The sequence below is a fragment of the Emydura macquarii genome, unplaced genomic scaffold (assembly GCF_026122565.2).
Source record: "Emydura macquarii macquarii isolate MOO-44397 ecotype Brisbane River unplaced genomic scaffold, CSIRO-AGI_Emac_v2 contig_3506, whole genome shotgun sequence".
Taxonomy (NCBI): domain Eukaryota; kingdom Metazoa; phylum Chordata; order Testudines; family Chelidae; genus Emydura; species Emydura macquarii.
The window spans coordinates 5,537,280-5,558,015 of record NW_027133643.1 but is presented as its reverse complement, the minus strand read 5'-3'; the positions used below and the strand labels follow the sequence as shown (position 1 = coordinate 5,558,015).

Below are 20,736 nucleotides of genomic sequence, written 5' to 3'. Positions count from 1 at the left end.
GAAAGCAATCAACATTTAGATGCCGTAAAGGTACAGTTCTACAAGGTGCCCACTTTCATTAGCATATTGCCAGCTCTGTGTATCCATGTGAAAAATGCCCCAAATGAGCAAGCTGTCTTTATTATCTACTTAAGCTGCAGTCCATGTGGAACACATGTTCAAGTTCTTTCTCAGTGTCTTATATACTCATAGATTTTAAGGTCAGAAGGGACCATTGTGATCCTCTAGTCTGACCTCCTGCACACTGCAAGCCACAGAACCTCATCTACCCACTCCTGAAACAAATCCCTAACTTCTGGCTGAGTTACTGAAGTCTTCAAATCATGGTTTAAAGACTTCAAGTTACAGGTAATTCACTATTTACACTAGTTTATACCTGCATGTGACCCATGCCCCATACCAGTGGTTCTCAACCTTTCCAGACTACTGTACCCTTTTCAGGAGTCTGATTTGTCTTGCATACCGCAAGCTTCACCTCACTTAAAAGCTCAGCCTTCGGTTTTAGTCCCACATGGCAGGGCATGGGCTTTCTGCCCTGGGCCACAGCGACTCTAACGCTGGCCTTGGTGACCCCATTAATGTGAACTTGCTCACAATTTGAGAACCGCTGATACAGTATATAGAACAGTATAAACAAGTCATTGTCTGTATGAAATTTTAGTTTGTACTGACTTTGCTAATGCTTTTTATGTAGCCTGTTGTAAAACTAGGCAAATAGCTAGATAAGCTGATGTACCCCTGGTTGAGAACCACTGCCCCATACTGCAGAGGAAAGTGGAAAAAACCCAGGGTCTCTGCCAATCTGACCCAGGAGAAAATTCTTTCCCAACACCAAATAAAACGATCAGTTAGATGCTCAGAATGTGGGCAAGACCCACCCAGCAGCTACCTGGGAAATAATTCTCTGTAGTAACTCTGAGCGCTCCCCATCTAGTGTCCCATCTCCAGCCATTAGGGATTTTGCTACTGGCAGTGGCTGATGGGCCACATGCCATCGTAGGCAGTCCCATCATACCATCCTCTCTATAAACTTAGTAAGCTGTCTTGAAGCCAGTCAGGTTTTTTGCCCCCACTGCTCCCTTTAGAAGAACTTCATTCCTCTGCTGGTTAGAAACCTTCACCTAATTTCGAGCCTAAACTTATTGATGGCCAGTTTATATCCATTTGTTCTTGTGTCCACACTGGCACTTCAGCCTTCTTTGGGTTAGGCTAAACCAGCCAAGCTCTTTGACTCTCCTCTCATAAGGTAGGTTTTCCATTCCTCAGATCATCCTAGTAGCTCTCCCCCTACCTGAAGATTGCAGTTCTGATTTGACTCAAAGTACTTGCTATATAACCAATGACTTCAACTTGCAAAGACAGCTATTAAGTCTAGATCTCAAGCCACATCAGTCCAATTCCAGCAGCATTGCTTGCCAAATGGTAAAATTGATGTTTCATGGCCAGAAATAAAAGCTTTGACTAGAGAACTAAAGGACACAAAGGTCCTGCAACGATAGCTCTTTCACACATGAAAAGGGCAGTTCATGAGTAGGCTGTCAAGAAATTTGATCACGCTGGGGATGACGTGACACCTGGTACAAAGGGTAAGAGGTAGACCGATTTTTATTTATTTTTTATTAAAACTTTCCTATATTTTGTTTATGCCATCCCTGGCATCTAAAAATGATGTGCCTATATGCTCTGATTTATACTGGTTAATATTTAAGGAGTAGAAAGACCATAAATTGTGTGAATGCAGAGGAGAAAAACATTATTATAGCATAGAGAGGTGCTTCATCGGGACAAGGTTTTAGAACCTTGTAAGGAGAAACTTTTTTAGTTGAGTTAGAACTTGTCCAGAGAAAAGTGGACAGAGAGAATGTGCCGGGTCAAGGTGTGTTCAATATGGAGAACATGCAACACATCTAGATAGAAATATTAATTAATAAAATGTAATACTAGTCTTCTGACTTCAAAACCCGTGCCTTTGTGGTGACTGGTACCCTTCAAATGAAATGCGATGGTAGACACAGAATGTCCCAGTGGGACTGCTTGCAAGCAAGTTTAACTGGCTATACAAGCCAAAATAAATGTTGAAATGCTTACAGAAAAGAGATTTTTAGTTCAACCACAGTTTAGTTATTAACATAACACCCCTGTGAGGGGGTAAATTAGACAAGCTTGTCTCTCTCATCAACTGAAGTTGGTCCAATAAAAGATATTATCTCACTCAGCTTGTCTCTCTAGCATCCTGGGACTGACATGACTACAACTACACTGCATACAAGGTAGGTAAATTTTGAGGATTAGGTTTCAAACCACCCTATAAGGGCCAAGTGTTAGCAAGTTAAAAATAAAGCTGCAGGTTTTATCCTTCAATTCAGGTTGGAGAATATGTTAATGTGGATTTGGAGGATTAAGTGTCAGTGTTATGGTCGTGGGGCACAGATACAAGAATTGAACCAAGTGCTATCTACCTACATTACTTTATGGAGTGAACAAATATAATTTAATAATCCAAAATCAAGAAAATGTTTATATTTAAGTAAAAAAGGAAACACTTAAGCAAAACACTAGCACAGACTCACATATATGTTACTGAATGCACTTACCGATTCTGCAAACATAATGAACAAAGTACCAGATTTCCATAAGCCTCAGTAAATTTTTGTAGCGCTCTGAGTCCTGTAACTGGTTCAGTGAACTTTTGTCTTGCTTCTGCAGCAGAAAACAGCTTTTCAGCAATCTGCTCTGGAAAGCCAATCAATGAATCAATATGATCAACATTGTCAGAAATGTAACCCAACACTAGGCTGAAGAGAGACTTGGCTGAGTACCGGAGATTCCCTTCCTTAGTATAAGTAAAGATAAAATGATCTGTTCTCTCTCTCCTTACACTGTCATCTTCTCTGTTCATACAAAGCTCTACAGAGAATCCTTTGGAAAATAGTCTAAAAGGCCTTGGTTTTGAAGGGGCATTCTTTATGCTGCCAGAACCCTGATTTACCATATACAGGTGCCCATTTTCACGCACGTATACTGGGCTTGTATCCAAAAGGCTTTCTGACTTGAGGCAGTAAGACATTCCCTTTTACAGTTTCTGCAAAAACAAAATGAGAAACAGATAAAGAACAGACACAAATGACACAATTTTGGAAATATACCAAATCCAAGTTCATTTCCTGTGGTGCCCTGGGATGCACACTGTAAGGTATCCCATCGGGTACAGTGAAAGCATCGCTGTGTATGGTGCATATATACCTCAGCTGCCAGCAAAACAACAACTCTGGGGACTACAACTCAAGCCTGTTTCAGAATGACAGGTCTTCTGCACAGGCGGCAGGCTCCTCCCTGTTCACCAGTAGGAACATGGCGATTGCATTTAGCAGAGCGCAGTGCCTGCTACACGTTCCCCACTATTCAGCACATTACATCGCTTTCAAACCGTCCTGAACACTGCACGTGGGGCCTGCCCATTCAGATTAGGGTGGGGATTGAGGTAAACATGGAGCGCGCCACAGAACTTTGTCTCAGGCACCATGGCTCACCCTGCGGGCCCGGCTGAGGGGCTCTCCGCTGGCCTGTCCCCCGCTGCCCTGCCATTACCCGCACCAGCGATCGCCTCGCAGCCGGACGCCAGGGGCCCGGAGCAGCAACACGTGGCTTTGTCCGGCGCTGGGATGAGCTCGGCGCAGCCGGCGGGTGAGGGGGCGGTCAGCACGCACGGTCGGCGGCTGTTTTCCGGGACGCAACGGGCTCGGCCCAGGGGTGCCGACCTTCGCGGAACCTTCCCCGGCACCGGCCAGGGCAGGAGCCCGGTAACAGCAGAGCGGCTGGTTCCTGCCGCCCTTCAGGCAGGCTGCGGGCCGGCGGGGGGGGGAGAAGGCTGCCCCTGCTCCGGCGCCGTCTAGCCGCGGGCTCCTCAGCTCAGCCTCGCCCGGGCCCGGGCAGTAGCGAGCCCGGCCCGCACAGACAGCCCGGCCCCGGCCCCGGACCCCTCAGCCGCCAGCTGCCCAAGTCGGGCGGTGTCCGCCCCGCCCCGCCCTGCCCTTCGGCTGGCGGGGGACGCTGGGGTCGGCTCGCCGCTCCAAGGCCTGGCCCCGGCCCCTCCCCTGGCTGGGGCAGGCTGGTTCCTCCCCTCAGCCCCGGGCCGCTCCTGGCGCGGCAGCCGCAGCGCCTCCGTCCCTGGCCCGAAGCCGCCGCCCGGGCAGAGCCTGGGGCTCGAGGCGCTGGGAAAGTTTCCTGGAGCGGCGCGGCCGGGCCCGGCCCGAGCCCCCCACGAACCTACCCGCGAGACCCCGCTCGGCGCGGCCGCTCCGGGGCCGGGACTCCACACAGGCCAACCCCGCCCCGGCAGCCTGCGGCGCCCCCGCGGAGGAGGAGATGGGGGGGGGCGGGTTACAATAGGGAGGGCGGGGGCGCGCCGGGGGAGCTGAGCGGCGAGGGAGCGCGGGCACGAGCGGAGAAGGCGACGGGGAGCCCCGGGCGGGAGCGCGCGGCGTCCCCGCCCGAGACAAAAGGCCAGTGCCTGAGGCGGGGCGGGGCGGGACCGGCCGGGGCGATGCGGGGCTGGGGGTGATGATAGGGTCGTAGCGGGGGCTGCGGGTTGGGGGGAGGCTCTGGACATGGGACCCCTGGGATCTGAAGGGGCCGTGGAAAGGCGCGGAGGGATGCCAGGCGATGGCGGAGCTCTGTTAGTACAGTTGCCCGGTACCTCGGATCTCCCAACGTCTGGGGTCTAGTCTAAGTGTAAACGGTTCAAGGGATGGTGCTGGCAGCGATCCCCTCCCGCGGGAAACCAGTCCGGAGCCTGCCTCCGCCACTGGACACGAACTGGCTTGTGATTCAGCCTCAAACTACCAGGGACTCCGTGTCATCCCCTTACTGACTCCTCCAGTGACTTCCCCAAACGCGTCTTCTCTTGCCTTGTCGTGTGCCCTGTCCCCACACTTGGAGACCGTGATCTGCCCTCGTCACTCTTCTGTTAAATCGGCTTAAATCGGCCCTGCCGGCCCCCGAATTGTTGCTGCCATTCTCTGAATTCCTGTCCAAGTGCCTGCATCGCTTTGGTGTTCAAGTGCCTGCGGCTGTAGCCGTGGCTCCTGTTGTCCAGCAATGCCATATGGAGAGAATCTGTCACCTCCCTGGTTTGTGACATGATGTATGCCCCCCCCATCACCCTGCCAGCTCACAGTGAGTGCCACAGACAGGCTAACACGGCCACACCTCTGATCGAATTTATTGTCCACGTGCATGACAAAGACCTGGGTTCTGTGCCCACATAGAGCTCACTGCGGTACTAGGGCTCAAAATATAGGATGGGAGAAAGAAACAGGGAAACTGAAGAGATGCTGAGGAAATGGGGGGAATGCCAGAAAGGAAAAAGCTGTAAGCAGACTTTAATTTATAAAGATATTGGGAGGCTTAATTATTATTTGTAAAGTTCTCTGGGATTCTTAGGTTCTATAGACTCAGAGACTATAAGGTCAGAAGGGACCATTATGATCATCTAGTTTGACCTCCTGCACAACGCAGGCCACAACTTCACCCACCCACTCCTGTAATAGACCCCTAACCTAAGACTGAGTTATTAAGTCCTCAAATGATGATTTAAAGACTTCAAGGTACAGAGAATCCACCAGCAAGTGACCCACGCCCCATACTGCAGAGGAAGGCGGAAAACCCCAGGACCTATGCCACTCTGGCGTGGGGGAAAATTCCTTCCCGAACCCAAATATGGCGATCTGTTAAACTCTGAGCATGTGGTATATAAAAGCACAATGTACTATAATTATGTATTATCATTTATTAGGATTTTTAGTACTTTGGCAGCACTACAGCAAACACTCATGATTTTAAAAAATATTTTGTAACCTAAATCCTTGTAGCTATATATCTTAATTAGAACATATGTGTTTTTGACTATGTAAAACACATTTTCAAGCATTTTAATCAAGAATACAATTAGAAATGCAAGCAGTTACTCTTGCTTTAGAATAGGAACTCTTTGCGGGCAGCAGTGTGGTGTGAGGGGACTGTTTTGACTGTAACTCAAAATATCAGCAGTTGAATCATAGAGATCATAAAAGAGAGAGACTAGAGTGTTTATCATAATTGTGTAACATGTCCTCTCTGCGTTTCTGTTAGGGACTGAATTTGGTTGCTAGGTAACGAGAAGACACTCCCACTCAATGATAGTCCAAGAACAGTTTCTTTTGTTTTTTTAAATTCCCTGCAGGTTAACAAGAAAGGATGAAATCAACAGACCTGTGCCTGAGCTCTGGAGGGGCTGAAGTTGTTCTAGCCACATCAAGTGATGAAAAATACCCACCTGAAAACATCACTGATGGGTAAGATTTGATGTTTGGTTCTTTTATGTAAGTGAAGGTTGTTGGAGAAATAAAGTGCTTTGGTGTCATTAACATGCATTTCTATCACTGGATTTTATGCTATTATGTATTTATGTTGCACACAAAATATTACATTAAAAGAACAGTACGGTAACAAAGTGAGGCACTCAAAAGTAAGGCAATACCAAAATTAAGGTTGCCTGTGCAAGTTTAATTTGACTCCCGTGTACATATGCAGTATATGATACTGTATTTAATTCCAGGAACACATACCGTTTTTCCACAGGACATCTGCCTTAATCAGTGCACAGGATGGATGGTGCTCATTTAATGTGCAACTATTCAATATTGGTCACTGTCAGAAGACAGGATACTGGGCTAGATGGACCACTGGTCTGACCTAATATGGCCATTCTTATTAATTTCCTCATAGACTTTTCTGTGGTGCTCATTACTATGGTATCTGAATGCTTCACAAATAGTACTTTATTTTCACAATGTTCCTGTGAGATGAGCAGTTATTACTGTCCCCATTTTACAGCTGAGGAATTGAGGCACAGAAACAGTAAGGTAAAAAATGTCCAATAATTTTGGGTGCCTAATATGAGACACCTGTGGCTTGATTTTTCAGAGTATGTAACATTTTATTGCACTTTATATGTTCAAAGTACATCTCCCGTTGACTTCAGTGTTCAGTTGCCACTGTGAGTGCTCAGGCCCAGGATCTAAAGTTGGCAATCAGAAAATGAGGAATCCATAGTTGCCACCTGTGAAAAGTTTGGTTTACGTGACTTGCCAAGTATCAGATTGGAAATCTGTGGCAGAGGCAGGGATACAATCCATTTCTCCAGGCCAGCATTCAGCTGCCTTAAACATGAGACCATCATTTCTATTTCTACAGTCTCCCACCTCATTCACTAGACATCTGCAACAAATGAACCAGGGATATTGCAGACAACAGCCTACTTCACTGCACAACTCTGATTCATTCCTAGAGCACCATCCATCCTGTGCACTGAATGAGGCAGGGTTCCTGCGGAAAAATAGTATGTGGTCATGTAACTAAGACTGTATCATAATGCATCTGCACAAGAAGGCTGAATTAAGGTTCCACGGGCAGTGTTAATTCTGGCATTTCCTAACTTTTGAGATATTGACTTTTCTGCCTTCTGTCCTTTTAATATAATTTTGTGTGTGTGATTTCCTGGCTTTTTAAAAAAGCAAACTGAATAACGGAAATTTCATCATGGGGAATCATAGTGACCTTTGTATGGGATTGGAACTTTTAGATCCAAAGCACAGATTTCTGCCAATTCAGCTAACGGAGTAAATGCTAAAGCCAAGTTGGGGGGGAGATTTTTTATTGGACCAATTTCTGTTTGTGGAAGAGACACAGTTTTGTCCTTTCCACCAATGGAAGTTGTTGCAATAAAAGATATTACATCCCTTACCTTGTCTGTCTCATATCCTGGGACCAGCAAGGCTACAACAACACTGCAAACAACTATGGATAAATGACAGCAGTAGTAGGTTGCTTTCAGTCCATGGACCACCCACTAGAGGGAGATAAACACAAACGTTGCTAGTGGGTTTCACAGATCTTTGCTGATAGCAGAGGAATGGTGAGACTCAGGAATTTTGAGTTCCATTCCAGGTTCTGGAGAAAAGTGTCCTTTAGTGGTCAAAGACCTCTTCAGCCATGTTTACCTCAAACCTGTCCCCTTCTATCTGTATCTCCTCCAGCTTGACTCCGTGCCACTCCTATCTCTCCCATGACCAGCTCCTCATCCCAGTCTCCTTCCAGCTCTTGTCCTACTCCTAATATCTTTGCCAAGACAGACTATGTCTCCACCCGCTGGGCTCCTCATCCCATTTCTAGTTTCCTTGTCCAGCCAGTCCCAGTCTTCACCTGTCTCATTGTCCAGCCATTCTCCATCTTCCTGCACAACTCCTTGTCCAATCTCAGTTTCTCCCACACCAGCTCCTACTTCCAGTCTCCTTGTCTAGCTATTCCCAGTCTCCCTCCACCCAGGCTTCTTGTCCCAGTCCACTGCCTCCATGGCTCCTCATCTAATCTGCTTTACCTTCCCATCCTCAAGTGGCTGCCAGTCTACCGCTGCCCCAGTTTAACTCCTGTCCCAGTCCCAATTTTCCTTCTTTTCCTCCCCCCAGATTCCTTGTCCCATTCTAGTCCCCCACATTCAGGTCCTCACCCCTCTGTATTTCGGTCAGGTTGCTTCCTCCTCCATCTCTGCCGCTTGGGCAGCAGTGGGAGCATTGAAAACCCAGGAGAGACATTCTCCTTGCTCTTAGTTCCCATATGCAGCTCCACAGTGGCCCGTAGCAGCCTGGAGCAGCAATTGAGAGAAAATCATGCCCTGCCCATGCCATTCTGGGATGGAGCATGCATAGAGCAGATGGAGCCTTTGAGAATTTAGCTGCTAAACTCTTAACAATTGAGCATATACAAACCTCCCTCCACTTGCCAAGAGGCTTATAAGTTCGTCAAATCTATGTGAATTTTCACAGGGTCAGCAAAAGTCAAATCTCTAACAATAAGGCAACCGTCTTGCCAAAGCATGGAGTTGCCAGAGCTTCTCAACAAAAGATTGTAAGAATTTTTTTAACTTAGGCAAAACATTTTTATCTAATTTCATTCTTGGAGATAACTGAACTGTGTTTGTTGAAACTTTCCAAAATCCAATCTGAGGTAGACCCTCAGCATGGGAAATTGCGGCTTGAACAGTTCAAGTTTGGCAAAGTGATAAGAAATTGAAAACAGAGACTTATTATGGGAAGTGATGGGTAGCCTTAAGTATAAAGAGTTACTACCAGCTCTGCCTATCATAATGCATGTTTCTTGTCAACCCCTGAGTCTTCCTCATTGTAATTTACACTCTGGAAATAACTGAACTGAACTTATCAATAAAACTTAATTAATGAAGTATTTTTAAAAATGATAACTATTGAGATCTCATTATAGTTTCCAGGATAGGAGTTGTCTGAACATTTTTCTTTCAAAAGTGAATTTCCATGTTACTAAAATATTTCATATTGATCTCACTGAAGAATGATGATTTCTGTTTTTACAGAGAAAAGTAGCATGGGCAGGAGCAATGCAAACTTTCCTTGGCCTGACCACAAGAGTGTAGCCCATTCTGTATATTTGATCAATTGTCAGCCACATCTGTTGAGACTACTGATAAGTGTGCTAATAACTTGCTCACTGGAAACTGGACTGAGATCTTCAGCTCCTTTCTGATATGCCATCACTTAGCTGTCAGATAGTAATGATATTTGGTTTTGAACTAATTGACCAAGAAATAAAAGATTCCATATCCTGTTACCACTCTCTGCTGTGAGCCACTCAATCCCTTAAAATTTTGTTTTAAATTGAAATCCAGTTGTATTTTTATTAAAGATATTGAAGTCTGTGATCTATATCACTATGAAAAGCTGAGGACACTATTTCAGAGTACTCAAAAACTGAAATAGAGTCTGAAGTTGTAGGGCCCAGTTCATTAAGGAATAACTGAAGTTAATGCATGCAATCTGAGAGCAGCATATGGTCCTTTGTCACTATTTCCCCTTTGTTTAAAGTAAATGGTAAATCTAACCAGATGCAAAGAGATTGTAGTTGACTCTCCATCTCCAACCAATTCCACTGTGGGATTTGTTTAATTATGTAAAAAATATACACAAGACTGCACTAGAGGAGTATTCACAATGAACAAAGTTAAGCATATGTGCAAATCTTAGCAAGATCAGAATCTAAGACTGTATTTTTAGAACAGGCTCCAGAAATCTATGTTTAAAAGGCACCTATACTGCAGAGTCATGAATGATAGTTATAGCTCACAACTGACCACTGATACGGTGGGTGGGTCAGTTGTGGTGTAATGTATTGGTATGAATTGTCTAATTGTGCCAGAAATTTGTGGTGGTAGTGAGGGCATGAGAAAACCGTGGGGAGGCATGTCAACAAAGTTAATCTAAAAAGGATCTCTCTAGCTGAGAGCCACTCAAACCCAAATTTTAGACAGGCTGTTGAACTGAGGGCCCAGTAAAAAGTCAGATTCAAGTATCTCAGATTATTCTGTGATGAACATGCTTGAGAGTGGTAAAGGAAATAGAGAAGATACAGTAAACATTGATATTGTAATGAATCTTCAGATGTATACTGTTTGTTTTGAAAGGAGCCTAAATAGAAATTACTTTGAAGATCACATCTTTTGTAAATATATCTTACTTAAGTAAACAAATAAAAAGTTGTTTGCTTTTTTTTTTAACAACAGAAGTTCAGAAACATTTTGGACAACAACAGGAATATTTCCCCAGGAATTCATTATTAGTTTTCATAAATGTGTAAAAATCAGCAAACTCACAATCCAGTGTTACTTAGGTAAGAACACAATGTATTTTCATGCTTTAATTTTCACAATAATATCACATTCTGTAACTAATAGTTTAAAAAACAATCCACAAGAATGTAGCTAAGCCAGCAAACCCGTGATCCTTTGAGTCCAATATCTTGCATGGACCATTTTGGGAAGCAGGATACACTCGAGAAAGATGAACATATCCCCTAATAGCCCTAACCATTGTTAATTATATCATTGTGATATATTGAGGAGGAGAATTATTTTTCCTGACTTGAGCTAGTGATTAATTTATGCCCTGAAACATGAGGATGGATTGGCTTGAAAATTTTAACCTAGCTAATATAACTTTATTGTACTAAACTATTCACCTCATTAATAATGATAATAAATAAATAAATCTGCTTCACATAATTTTGTAAGTTAAATATATGTTGCATCAAAAAGTATTTTTTTCTTTCTCTTGTTTGAATGAGTTGCATTTTAATTTCATAGAATGAACTTCGGTCTCTGTTTACATTTTGTCAAATTTCTGTAATCATGTGAGAAAAAACATGAAAGAGAAAGAAGTTCTGTGAGAGCAGGAGCTAGGAACTCGAGCGTTAGCTGATCTTAGGCAAATCACTTAAACTTTCTTCTTTGGTTCCCCACCTGTAAAATGAGGATGATGATAAGATTACCTACGTACCCAACAGCATATCGTTAGAATTCATTAGCTGATGTTGGTACAATTCTTTGAAGATTAAAACAGATGCATGATGTTACGTACTGTTGTTATTAGTAAAATAGTAATATGAAACCAGGTAGACTTCACTGCTCAGTCTATGCTGATTTTTTTTTTTTTAAATATATTTTAGTGCGGAGTTTAAGGATTGAGAAAAGTGTATCTAAAGATCCAGTAGATTTTGAAGAGTGTACTGAAAAGGGTAAGTAACCAAATGTGGAGCCATTCTGATCAAGTGGAAATTACATTAGCCTTTATATATTTACTCATTCTCTTAATATCTCTGCACCTTTAGAAGAATAAAGCTTATAACATATGTCTGGTATGCTGGAAAGGATTCTTGTTGACTATACTTATTACTACTGTCATCATCCATAACAAAATTAATGTTACCAAAGTGACGTGCTGGAAATCCACATGAAAATTATATGTAAAAAAACAGTGTGACTTGGAAACAACATAGCAATGGAACTTCCTAGTTAAGAGTCAAAATGCTTTCCCAACATGCTATAGCAGAATAAGGTTAAATTGGGTTCTGCTGTGTGTGCTTAATAGGTATTTGAGGACAGGGGCAGAGGTTGGTCCTTGTTTGTGAACTTTCACCCTTTTGTTAGTATTTCTGAATCCTGAGTTTTGTAAATTTAGGTTTGTATTTGAGTTTTCATTATTTAAACTAACAGGAAACCCTGTTTTGTTGTAAAAATTGCATAAACTGTTATACTGTGGGCCTAATCCTACAGTCACTGATGCACACAAGTAACTTTTCTTATGTGAGTGCTCCGATTGATTTCAATGAAACGGCTCACATGAAGTAAAATTACTGTGTGTGTAAATGTTTGCAGGATTGGGCTCTGTATCAGCTCCTTTCACATCAGTGAGAATGGTGGCATAATGGAAAAGTGAAACACTATGTATTTTCATATAAGTTAACCTTATGCTATGCATACCATTTTCATTCTTTTCTAAATATGTTTGTAGGTGGCTTTTTTTGGATGAGAATTTGAAGCTAAAGAAATCCTGCCCTGCATTACAGTAGAAAGTTTAATGTTTTAGCTAATTGTATGTTATCACAGAAGCTGTTGTGTAGTTTTTGACATTTAAAAACCCCTTGTCTAGAAAAACAAAGGTTCTGATCCTGCAAATGTTTATGCACGTGCTTAACTTTAGCATGAGCCCTAAAGTTAAGCATGTGCGTAAGTGTTTGCTGGAGCGGAGCCTTAGCCAGACCAAAAATAATACTAAAACACTAAAAGTATGATGATGATGAGCTGTTTAAATTGTGTAACCATATGCCACATGTAAGAATATGGAAACCATTAAATCACGTTCAATCCTGTGTCTTTGAACTATATTTAGTGTATTGAGGATGTTACAAAAAACTGTACCTAACGTTATGGGGTCTTGATCTCAGTTTGGCCATCTAGGTTCTGTTCAAACAGTAATAACTTAATTCTGTTTTCAGCTGTCACTGATTCACTCTGTGATCTGAGGAGGGTCACTTCACCGTTCTCTCTGTTTGCCCATATGCCAAATAGGGCTAGTATTTATTTATTTATTTATTAATTCGTATTACTAATTAATTGTTTGTACAGTACTTTGAAGATGTAAAGCTCTATATAAGTGCTAAAATACTACTTGTACATTTTATTTTATACTCAAAAATTAAAAGCATATTGGAGTAGTATAATGCAACACAGTTTTTTATGTCCCATGGGGACATTTTAAAAACAATTTAACATTATTTAACATTGTTTGTATTCTTTAATTGGCTTGTTAATAATTTTTGCACATAATGTAGACTCTCAATCCTTAAATTTCCAGGAACTTTCAAGTCAAGTGGAAACTTATCACAGTATTGCATATATATTAACTCACTGTTTGCTATAAAATTTATTTTCTAGATTTACAATACACAGAAGGGGCACTTCAAACAGAAGAATTTTCTGTGAGTACATTCAACATACAGTGTTAGTGCCACATGTAATAAGGATGGACAGGCTAGTTAAAAATGCCTTCAATTAGTGCAACTCAATACATATTTTTTAGAGGTTTGGATACATCCCTAATAGGTCTTGGATATGTGCTTATATACTATGGTATAAAAATCCATATAGCCAGAGCTATATGTGTGGTAATCTCTCTTGGCCCAACTGTTATCTTGAAAGTTTCATGAATTCCAGGGCTGCTTCAAGGGAAAGAGAAGGGCCATTTTGGATTCCTCTAACCTAAGGAAGCTCTGAAAACTGACGTAGAAATGTCTTGATCCTTCTATTATATTTTAAATGTTAAACTTCTTTGCAGAAGTTAGTTGAACATTTATATTATTACAATTAAAATAATATGCTCTTTTTATCTTCTACAGCTTCCTGAATTCCAAGCTACCCATTTGCGATTCATCATCAAATCTGCCTTTGATCATTTTGTTTCAGTGCATAGAGTGATGGCAGAAGGAGTAGCAGAAAACATTTAATCCCAAATTTAAAGATTTGCCTTAAAAAGTATTTTGTAATGATATTTGTAGTATAAAGGATATATTTATTATTCAAACATTATATTAAAATGATTTTTTAAAATATGCATCTAGTATGTTTTCCCCCCAACAATTTAATATGTAATGCAATACACCTATTAACTGTGACAATACCTTCACAATTTTCCAGTGTAGAGTACAAACATTGAAGAACTGCTTTTTGGTTAACCACTAACATTCCAGTATAATTGATTCCGCTTATGAATTGCAATGTGTTGAGATTAAAAGGCTAGATTGTTTTAAAATGCCACTGAATATTTGTTTCTCTGTAAAATATTTCCCTCACAGAAAAAATAAAGTATGAAATATTCAAACTTGAGGCCATTCCCCCAACCCCTAAAGAAGTCCTTCCAAAATTAATTAGCTTGTGGTACTCCTGATCAGCTGAGAACCCTAGATAAGAAAAGAGGATGATTATAACTTCCATTGAAATATTTAAATAGCAAGCTGAAGCCACTCAAGATGGTTTGATATATTTTAATCGTTCCTATTCAGTCCATTGCCTCTATAAATATTTTCTCAAATCAGGTCACAGCTGCTTGTGCTTTATGCTATGACTGTCATAAACAAATATTAATAGACCAATGCTGATGTACATTAATACAGATTGATTCATTCATAAACCTGCTGTTGTTTGTGCAAGTGAACATTTAGAAAAACTGCCAGTAAATAATAGAAACTCTCTTTTTTAAAAACAGGGACCACTGTGCAATCATTTGTTTTGTATGTTAATACACTACTCCAACATTCATCCCAGCCATTTATACAGCTTTTAATTATTAATATTTATTTTATATATTTCAGTTTCACAAAGTACTTCAGTTACTAGTTCTACCACATTTTACCATTGCTGTCTCTGTGATACTGAACATTATCTGAATCCGTTGGCACTAGGATGCATTACTGGTAAGATTTCACTGGCAGGGCCAGGTTTCAAAACTCAAAGGGATTAATTTTGCAGTCGTAAAGCAGGCAAAAAACTCCCTTTGATCTCAGTGGGAGTTTTTACCTTCATCAAAACTGAAGGACTGGGCACTGAATGATACTTGCGTTCAGTGGAATAAAGTATTTTTTTCTTTCCACTCACTATTTCATATTTTAGTTACAAGAAATCTTGAGCTAATCAAAGTGTAGGGAATATAGATATACTTTATTTTCTGTGTTTTTAATATTAAGTTTTATGGTATCAGATGCTACCTAAACTGTGAAGGATGGGCACATGAAAGCCATTACATATTTGGAGTAACATCCAGGATTTTTTTTAGAGACAAGTAGTTTCATTGTATGAAAAAGTTTTGGTCCAAGGGTGGATGAATAGGGTAATGATGAAATTTATAAAAACACTTTGATCTTTGTACTCCTTTTATTCTCTCTTTTACTTGTATTTCCTACGTGCTGCCCTATAGCTGATGGGTACATCTTTGACTCCATATCTGACTCATGCACTTAAGGGCTGATCCAAAGGGAGCTTTTCCATTAATTTCAAATGGTGTTGAATCAAGCTACTATTGATGTCTGATTCTTGAATAAGGTATACTGTGATTGATGATATATCTTTAATTGTCTACCCATTTTCTTTTTCTCCTGGATGCATATATAGTCTTTTTAACCTCTGATTCTATAATTATTTTAAAATAAACATCAGTAACAATATATTTAAAAAAAAAAAAAGAAAGGTCAAGCTGTTCAGGGACCACTTTTTCCAGATAGATCACTTTACTTTTGCGGCTGCTGATTTGTTCACTTATTTTAATTTTTCCAAGATTGCACGTATGTCCTGTGGATGATAATTCCAAGGTCCCACTCCACCCTGTAAAGTGAATAAAATACAGTTTTGTTCAGATATACTCCCAGTATGGAGGAGTCTCCAGTGGGTGCATAATTGGCACAACCATCTCCTGCCCCACCCAAAAGCCTTGGTGCAGGAGGGGGCAGGGAGGAGAAGTGGCCTGAGTATGTTGCACTGCAACTCTTGGGACCCATTGCCAGCTGTGCACAGGTTAGAGGAGCCTGCACCAGAGCCAGCTAGATAATCAGGGTGCCTTAAATGGCTGCCTACTGGTAACCCTTTCTTCTGCACCAAGCAGAAACAGCACAGTAGAGAATCTGGCCTCACGTCTTGTGTACACACTTTTAGATAGTATAGCACATTAGAGAGTAAAATAAGGTTTTAAGTTCAACTGCTAAAAGGTTTAATGCTGAAACTGGAAAGATAATCTAAATTAAATAGAAGTAGACTCTTGTAACAGGCACAGTCTCCAGTTAATAATTAGCATTTTATATCTCAAATACTATACAAATATTAACTCAATTTTCCAAACACCCTTGTGAGCTAGGTAAGTATTATTTTCCTCATTTTATACATGGGTAACCTTTTATAAAGAGATTAAGGCCAACCAACAAGTTTGGGACTCAGCTGGAGTTAGAATGTAGGGTTTCTTTATTCCCAGTCCTGTGCTCAGTATGCTTTCACTTTGTCTCTTTAGGAAGAACTACATAAATACTGAAGCAGAGCCAAGACATACATAAAAATATACTTCAATGCCAATATCTGATGCTAATCATTTTTCAATGAACAATGTGCTTAAAATTAATTGTTAAAAGTTATTAGAAATGGAACACAGTGAAAAATGTTATTCATTTGCCCATTTGCTATGGGATATTACATAGCTATTTTTAAAAGTTAAAACCATAGTGTAATGTGCTCAGAGTTCATTACCTTATAGACAACCTTTCCTCCTTGCAGCAGATAAAGTCTTTCTGGCAGAGCTGCGTATTTTGAACTGCTCAGGTTTTCCATAGTATCTAAAACTATTGGGCATAAGGGATTCTCTTTCAAAAGAAATTGTGCAGCCTTTTTTCGATCTTGAAGGTTTCGGTGATTTTTAATAACAATGTTGTTTTTAAAAGCCCATCCATCTAAAAAAAAGGGAGGGGAGTAAATATATATAGTGTGTATACATGCCTCAAAAAGTACATTAAAAGAACATTATTAAGGTTGCAAAGTTAGGCACTCAGAAATTAGGAAATGCCAGAATTAGGATTGCTGTGCAATCTTAATTCAGCCTGCTTGAGAATATATATTATGAGAGTTTTCATTTAGATGATCACATACCATTGAGAGCACAGGAGAGACAGTCCCCCTGCTCTGCTCAGGTGTCCAAACCTAGTCTGGCTCACAGCAGCCCAGAGCTGCATTTGCAGGGAAAGTCTTGCTCGGCCCCAGGCTGGAACATGCCCACTTCAGAAAGAATCTTCAGACATTTAGCTGCTAAAATCTAAGAAGTCTTTATTGACCATGTGCAAACTGATTTTTTTTTTTTTAAATTATTATAACATGGCCAAATTTGGGTGAATTTTCATAGAGATGGCAAAAGGCATATCCCTGACAAAAAAGCCACACCCTGCAAAATTTCAGGTCCCTGCTCCCAAGCCTGGGGGTACTAGATCTGTCCAGAGAAAAGATTGCTGAGTTTTTTAACATGGGCAAAATATTGTTTTTCATAGCCTTGTTCTTGGAAACAGCTGAACCATTTTACTGACATTTAAAAAACCACAAGCCTGAGACAGACATTCAGCATGGAAAATTTCAGCCCAAATGGATAAAGTTTGGTAAAGTTTTATGAACAACCGACAAATAGGGTTTTATAATGGGAAGTGTCGGACAACCTAATATTATGCACACTAATCTATAAATCATATAATTTCAATAGCTATGTTAGTAACATGAGTAACCAAAGGAACTGCAAAACATTGAAACTTACAGGAAGGCAGTGTATCAAGCTCTTCATAAAGGAGACTGGAAGTCAGAAGCTTGAGTTCTAATACTACTCTGTATGCAAACTCAAGTAAGTCACTTAACACTATTTTTCATAACTATCCATATAATTTCGGGGGCCTCAAATTTTGGAAGCCCAACTTGATACATGTAGAACCTGATATCGAGAAGAGCTTGAGCACCCACAACACCCACTGAAATCAATGTGAGCGCTCAACACTTTTGAAAATGAGAGCATAGGGCTGTCAAGTTGGGCACCCAAGATAAGTGGACACTTCTGAAACTGCAGGCCTTAATTTATCCATGCCTCAGTTTCTCCATCTGTAAAATAGGAATGATGATGATAATATGCACCTTTTTTTAAATAGGCAGCTGGCTTAAAACAAACACAAGGAAGTATTTCACTGGGGGGGAATATCCTTTCCTGACCCCTACTAGTGGCCAACTGAAACCCTGAAGCATGAACTTTTGGGAACATAAAACATAAACCAAAAGCATACCCCAGAGCTGCTGAGTTCTGCCCCCTACCATGATTCTGACAGAAGGATCTATATCTGATACTTCATCATACACTGAAATGTTTTGCTTTCTATACTGTACCTGTTGCATGAGCTTCTTCAATGTAGATTATAAGGAAATCAGCTACAGAGTTGAAATCTTTGACAAGCTTGTTGAACTCGCCAAATTTAAAAATAAATGAAGGTCAGGTGCAGCTTCCAAAATTCAGGACTAAAGGCCTGTTGTCTGTAACAGACATGAAACAATTTTTTAAGTATCATGTTAAATGGGTGATGAGAGAAAGGATAGGGTTAGGGTTAAGGCACTGGATTTGAATATGGGCTCCATTAGATTTGCCACACATTTCCTGTGTGATCGTGGGCAAGTCATTGATCACCTGATTTTTTTCAAATGTGCCGAACTCTCCTGAAAATCAGGCCATTAGTTTCTCTGTACCTCAGTGTCTGTATGTAAAATAGGCACAGCAATGTATTCCTTCTCCCACCCTGGCCCTGTCTGGTTTATTTAGGCCCCAATCCTACAATAAACTTTAGGAAGCCAGACCCTTATGTCATGCAAAGCCCCATTGAAGTCAATGGGGCTCCATGCAGGCACAGGCGTCTGCCCACATGGAGCTCACCGCATGTTCCAAGCCTTAGACTAAACATTTTGGGGAGGTAGAGCTCTGTTTTATTGTATGTATGTATAGCAACTAGAACAATGGGTCCTCAGTTTCAGTTCAGGTCTCTTAACTGCTACTGAAAAGCAAATTAGTGTGAAGGTACTTAAAAAAATATTCTACATGTTCCTCAAAGAATAAACCCCATGAAGGCCCAAATTTTCAAACCTGGATGCTTAAATTTAGGCTCTCAAATCCATTTAAGGCACCTAAATACAAGTGTCTTGATTTTTCAGAAATGTTGAGTTCCCACATCTCCAACTGATGTCAGAGGAAGTTACAGATTTTTCAGAACTTCTGAAAATCGGTTCCTTTTATTTACGTGCCTACATTTAGTTATAGAAGCCTAGCTATAGACACCCAGACCTGAAAATGTTAGCCATATTTTTGATAATGCATCCCAGGCTTTCATGATTTTAATGTGATTTCAGCAATTTCTTGTCCAGAGAAAACTCTAATTATGCTTATGCTTGGACCTAACAAAAAGCCTCTGCACAAGTATTTCCTGTGTTTGCAGTGCCTTGATTTAAGAGTGCTTCCAAGGTCCAGGATCGTATAATGTAATTTGAATTTATGCAGGATCTTCTTACTGGCTGTGCTTAATTTCAAAATCTGATGCTATCATTGTATCCCACTCTAAACGGTCTAATCTTGGACTCACCTCTGAATATGTTGTGCATGCCTTTCTGATATGCAAATCATGCTACATCAATTCTGAAATTGTGTTTTGGGAGTTATTTTAAGCCCTGGTTAATGTAACTGGGTACCAGAGCATGCAGCTTAATGATTAAGAATGTATGCTACAAAGATTAGAGTGGAGAACAAAGTACATACCAAATTTTTCTCTCTCAGCATTTTCCCCTCCCCCCAGTTTGGGAGCTGTAACAAACATCCATTTTCCGGACTTTAATCTGGTTAATGATGGTGGGGTAGAGGCTTTCTCCACTTGTGCATAACAGTATTTGTGAAAATATGTGAAGTACATGGTTCTGGTTATATATGCCTCATCTTTCACCATGACAAGTTATTGTATTGGTTTTCAGTAAACAGATGCTCTCTCCTTACACACACATCCATGACAGTAGGTCACAAATTTAAGGGCTATATGCATTAGAAAAGTATAATAGCACTGTAGTAAAGACAAACCACATAGATTTTCTCTAAAACCATCACTATGTGTACATGCCTGAGAGACTCCAGTGTTAAAATGTTATATAGCTTTTATATTGAACAAATCCCCCTGCAGATAGTCACACTTAATCTAAATTGATTTGCAGATGCTTTGTAACGGACTCCTCAAACCTTCACTTTAGCTCCCCAATCTCCAGCCAACATGGCTCAGACAGTTTGAATATAACCCTCTATTTAATTTACCGTCCTAACCATGAGGACCCAACCTTATTTGGATGATTTCACTGACCTTGCATGAAGTCCAAGATGTGATGTATTTCATCCCTGAAGTCTGCTACTGGGGTATTGGGAGCATTGTGTCCTTCAAACGCTTCATCCTCCAGCCTTTTCCACTTCACTTTCAAAACAAAGAGTAAATATTTCAAGCTGAAGAAAGTCGGACCCCAGTTCTCATAGCTGAACGTTGGATTCCTGCTTATGCTGCTCTTTTGCCCCAGTTTTAGAATATACCTTTTCATCATTTCTGGGAACAATAGCAGCAGCATTTTACCAACAGCAACACACAGAGATACATACAAAAGAATCAAGGATTTTTGTATGATTACCCTGATTTTGAACATCTTGTCAGAAGCAGACAGACTGCTTCCAAAGGGAAACAATGTAAGGGAGCAGGAGCAAAGGTAAA

General features: G+C 40.9%; 3 protein-coding genes across 11 annotated transcripts in view; 1 reads left to right on the top strand and 2 right to left on the bottom strand.

The window, feature by feature from the left end:
- The window catches only part of LRRC42 (leucine rich repeat containing 42), an 11,651-nt gene extending 7,271 nt beyond the window's left edge, over positions 1–4,380 (bottom strand). Inside the window, exons 1-2 of one of the 4 annotated variants that reach the window (XM_067535582.1) lie at positions 4,271–4,380; positions 2,595–3,082 (exon numbers count right to left, since the gene is read on the bottom strand). In XM_067535582.1, the coding sequence (XP_067391683.1) occupies positions 2,595–3,067 (473 nt within the window). In that variant the 5' untranslated portion in view covers positions 3,068–3,082; positions 4,271–4,380. Of the gene's footprint in view, positions 1–2,594; positions 3,083–3,530; positions 3,750–4,270 lie in introns of those variants that run through there. The other 3 variants (XM_067535583.1, XM_067535585.1, XM_067535586.1) reach the window with 3 other exon arrangements.
- On the top strand, positions 3,442–14,010 carry IFT25 (intraflagellar transport 25). 6 transcript variants are annotated; one of them, XM_067535594.1, is made up of 6 exons: positions 3,442–3,481; positions 6,221–6,332; positions 10,628–10,734; positions 11,569–11,637; positions 13,337–13,380; positions 13,798–14,010. In XM_067535594.1, the coding sequence occupies exons 2-6, from the start codon at positions 6,235–6,237 to the stop codon at positions 13,903–13,905; spliced, it is 426 nt and encodes a 141-aa protein (XP_067391695.1). In that variant the 5' UTR covers positions 3,442–3,481; positions 6,221–6,234; the 3' UTR covers positions 13,906–14,010. The 6 variants fall into 6 exon arrangements, with proteins under 6 accessions (XP_067391695.1, XP_067391694.1, XP_067391691.1 ...); XM_067535593.1 differs by lacking the exon at positions 3,442–3,481 and adding an exon at positions 3,619–3,684; XM_067535590.1 differs by lacking the exon at positions 3,442–3,481 and adding an exon at positions 3,696–3,800.
- Positions 13,798–20,736, bottom strand: DIO1 (iodothyronine deiodinase 1). The gene is made up of 4 exons (XM_067535588.1): positions 20,341–20,736; positions 18,344–18,487; positions 16,685–16,884; positions 13,798–15,775 (listed from the first exon to the last, which is right to left on the bottom strand). Exons 1-4 carry the CDS (start codon positions 20,669–20,671, stop codon positions 15,710–15,712), a joined length of 741 nt encoding a protein of 246 aa, XP_067391689.1. The 5' UTR covers positions 20,672–20,736; the 3' UTR covers positions 13,798–15,709.

What these genes read in the sequence shown, in the direction of transcription:
- IFT25 (XM_067535594.1), top strand. Translation starts at nt 6,235, where the DNA reads ATGAAATCAACAGACCTGTGCCTGAGCTCTGGAGGGGCTGAAGTTGTT. An exon ending in CACAATCCAGTGTTACTTAG is followed by an intron (nt 10,735 to 11,568) that starts GTAAGAACACAA and finishes AATATATTTTAG; the next exon opens with TGCGGAGTTTAAGGATTGAG. An exon ending in TGAAGAGTGTACTGAAAAGG is followed by an intron (nt 11,638 to 13,336) that starts GTAAGTAACCAA and finishes TTTATTTTCTAG; the next exon opens with ATTTACAATACACAGAAGGG.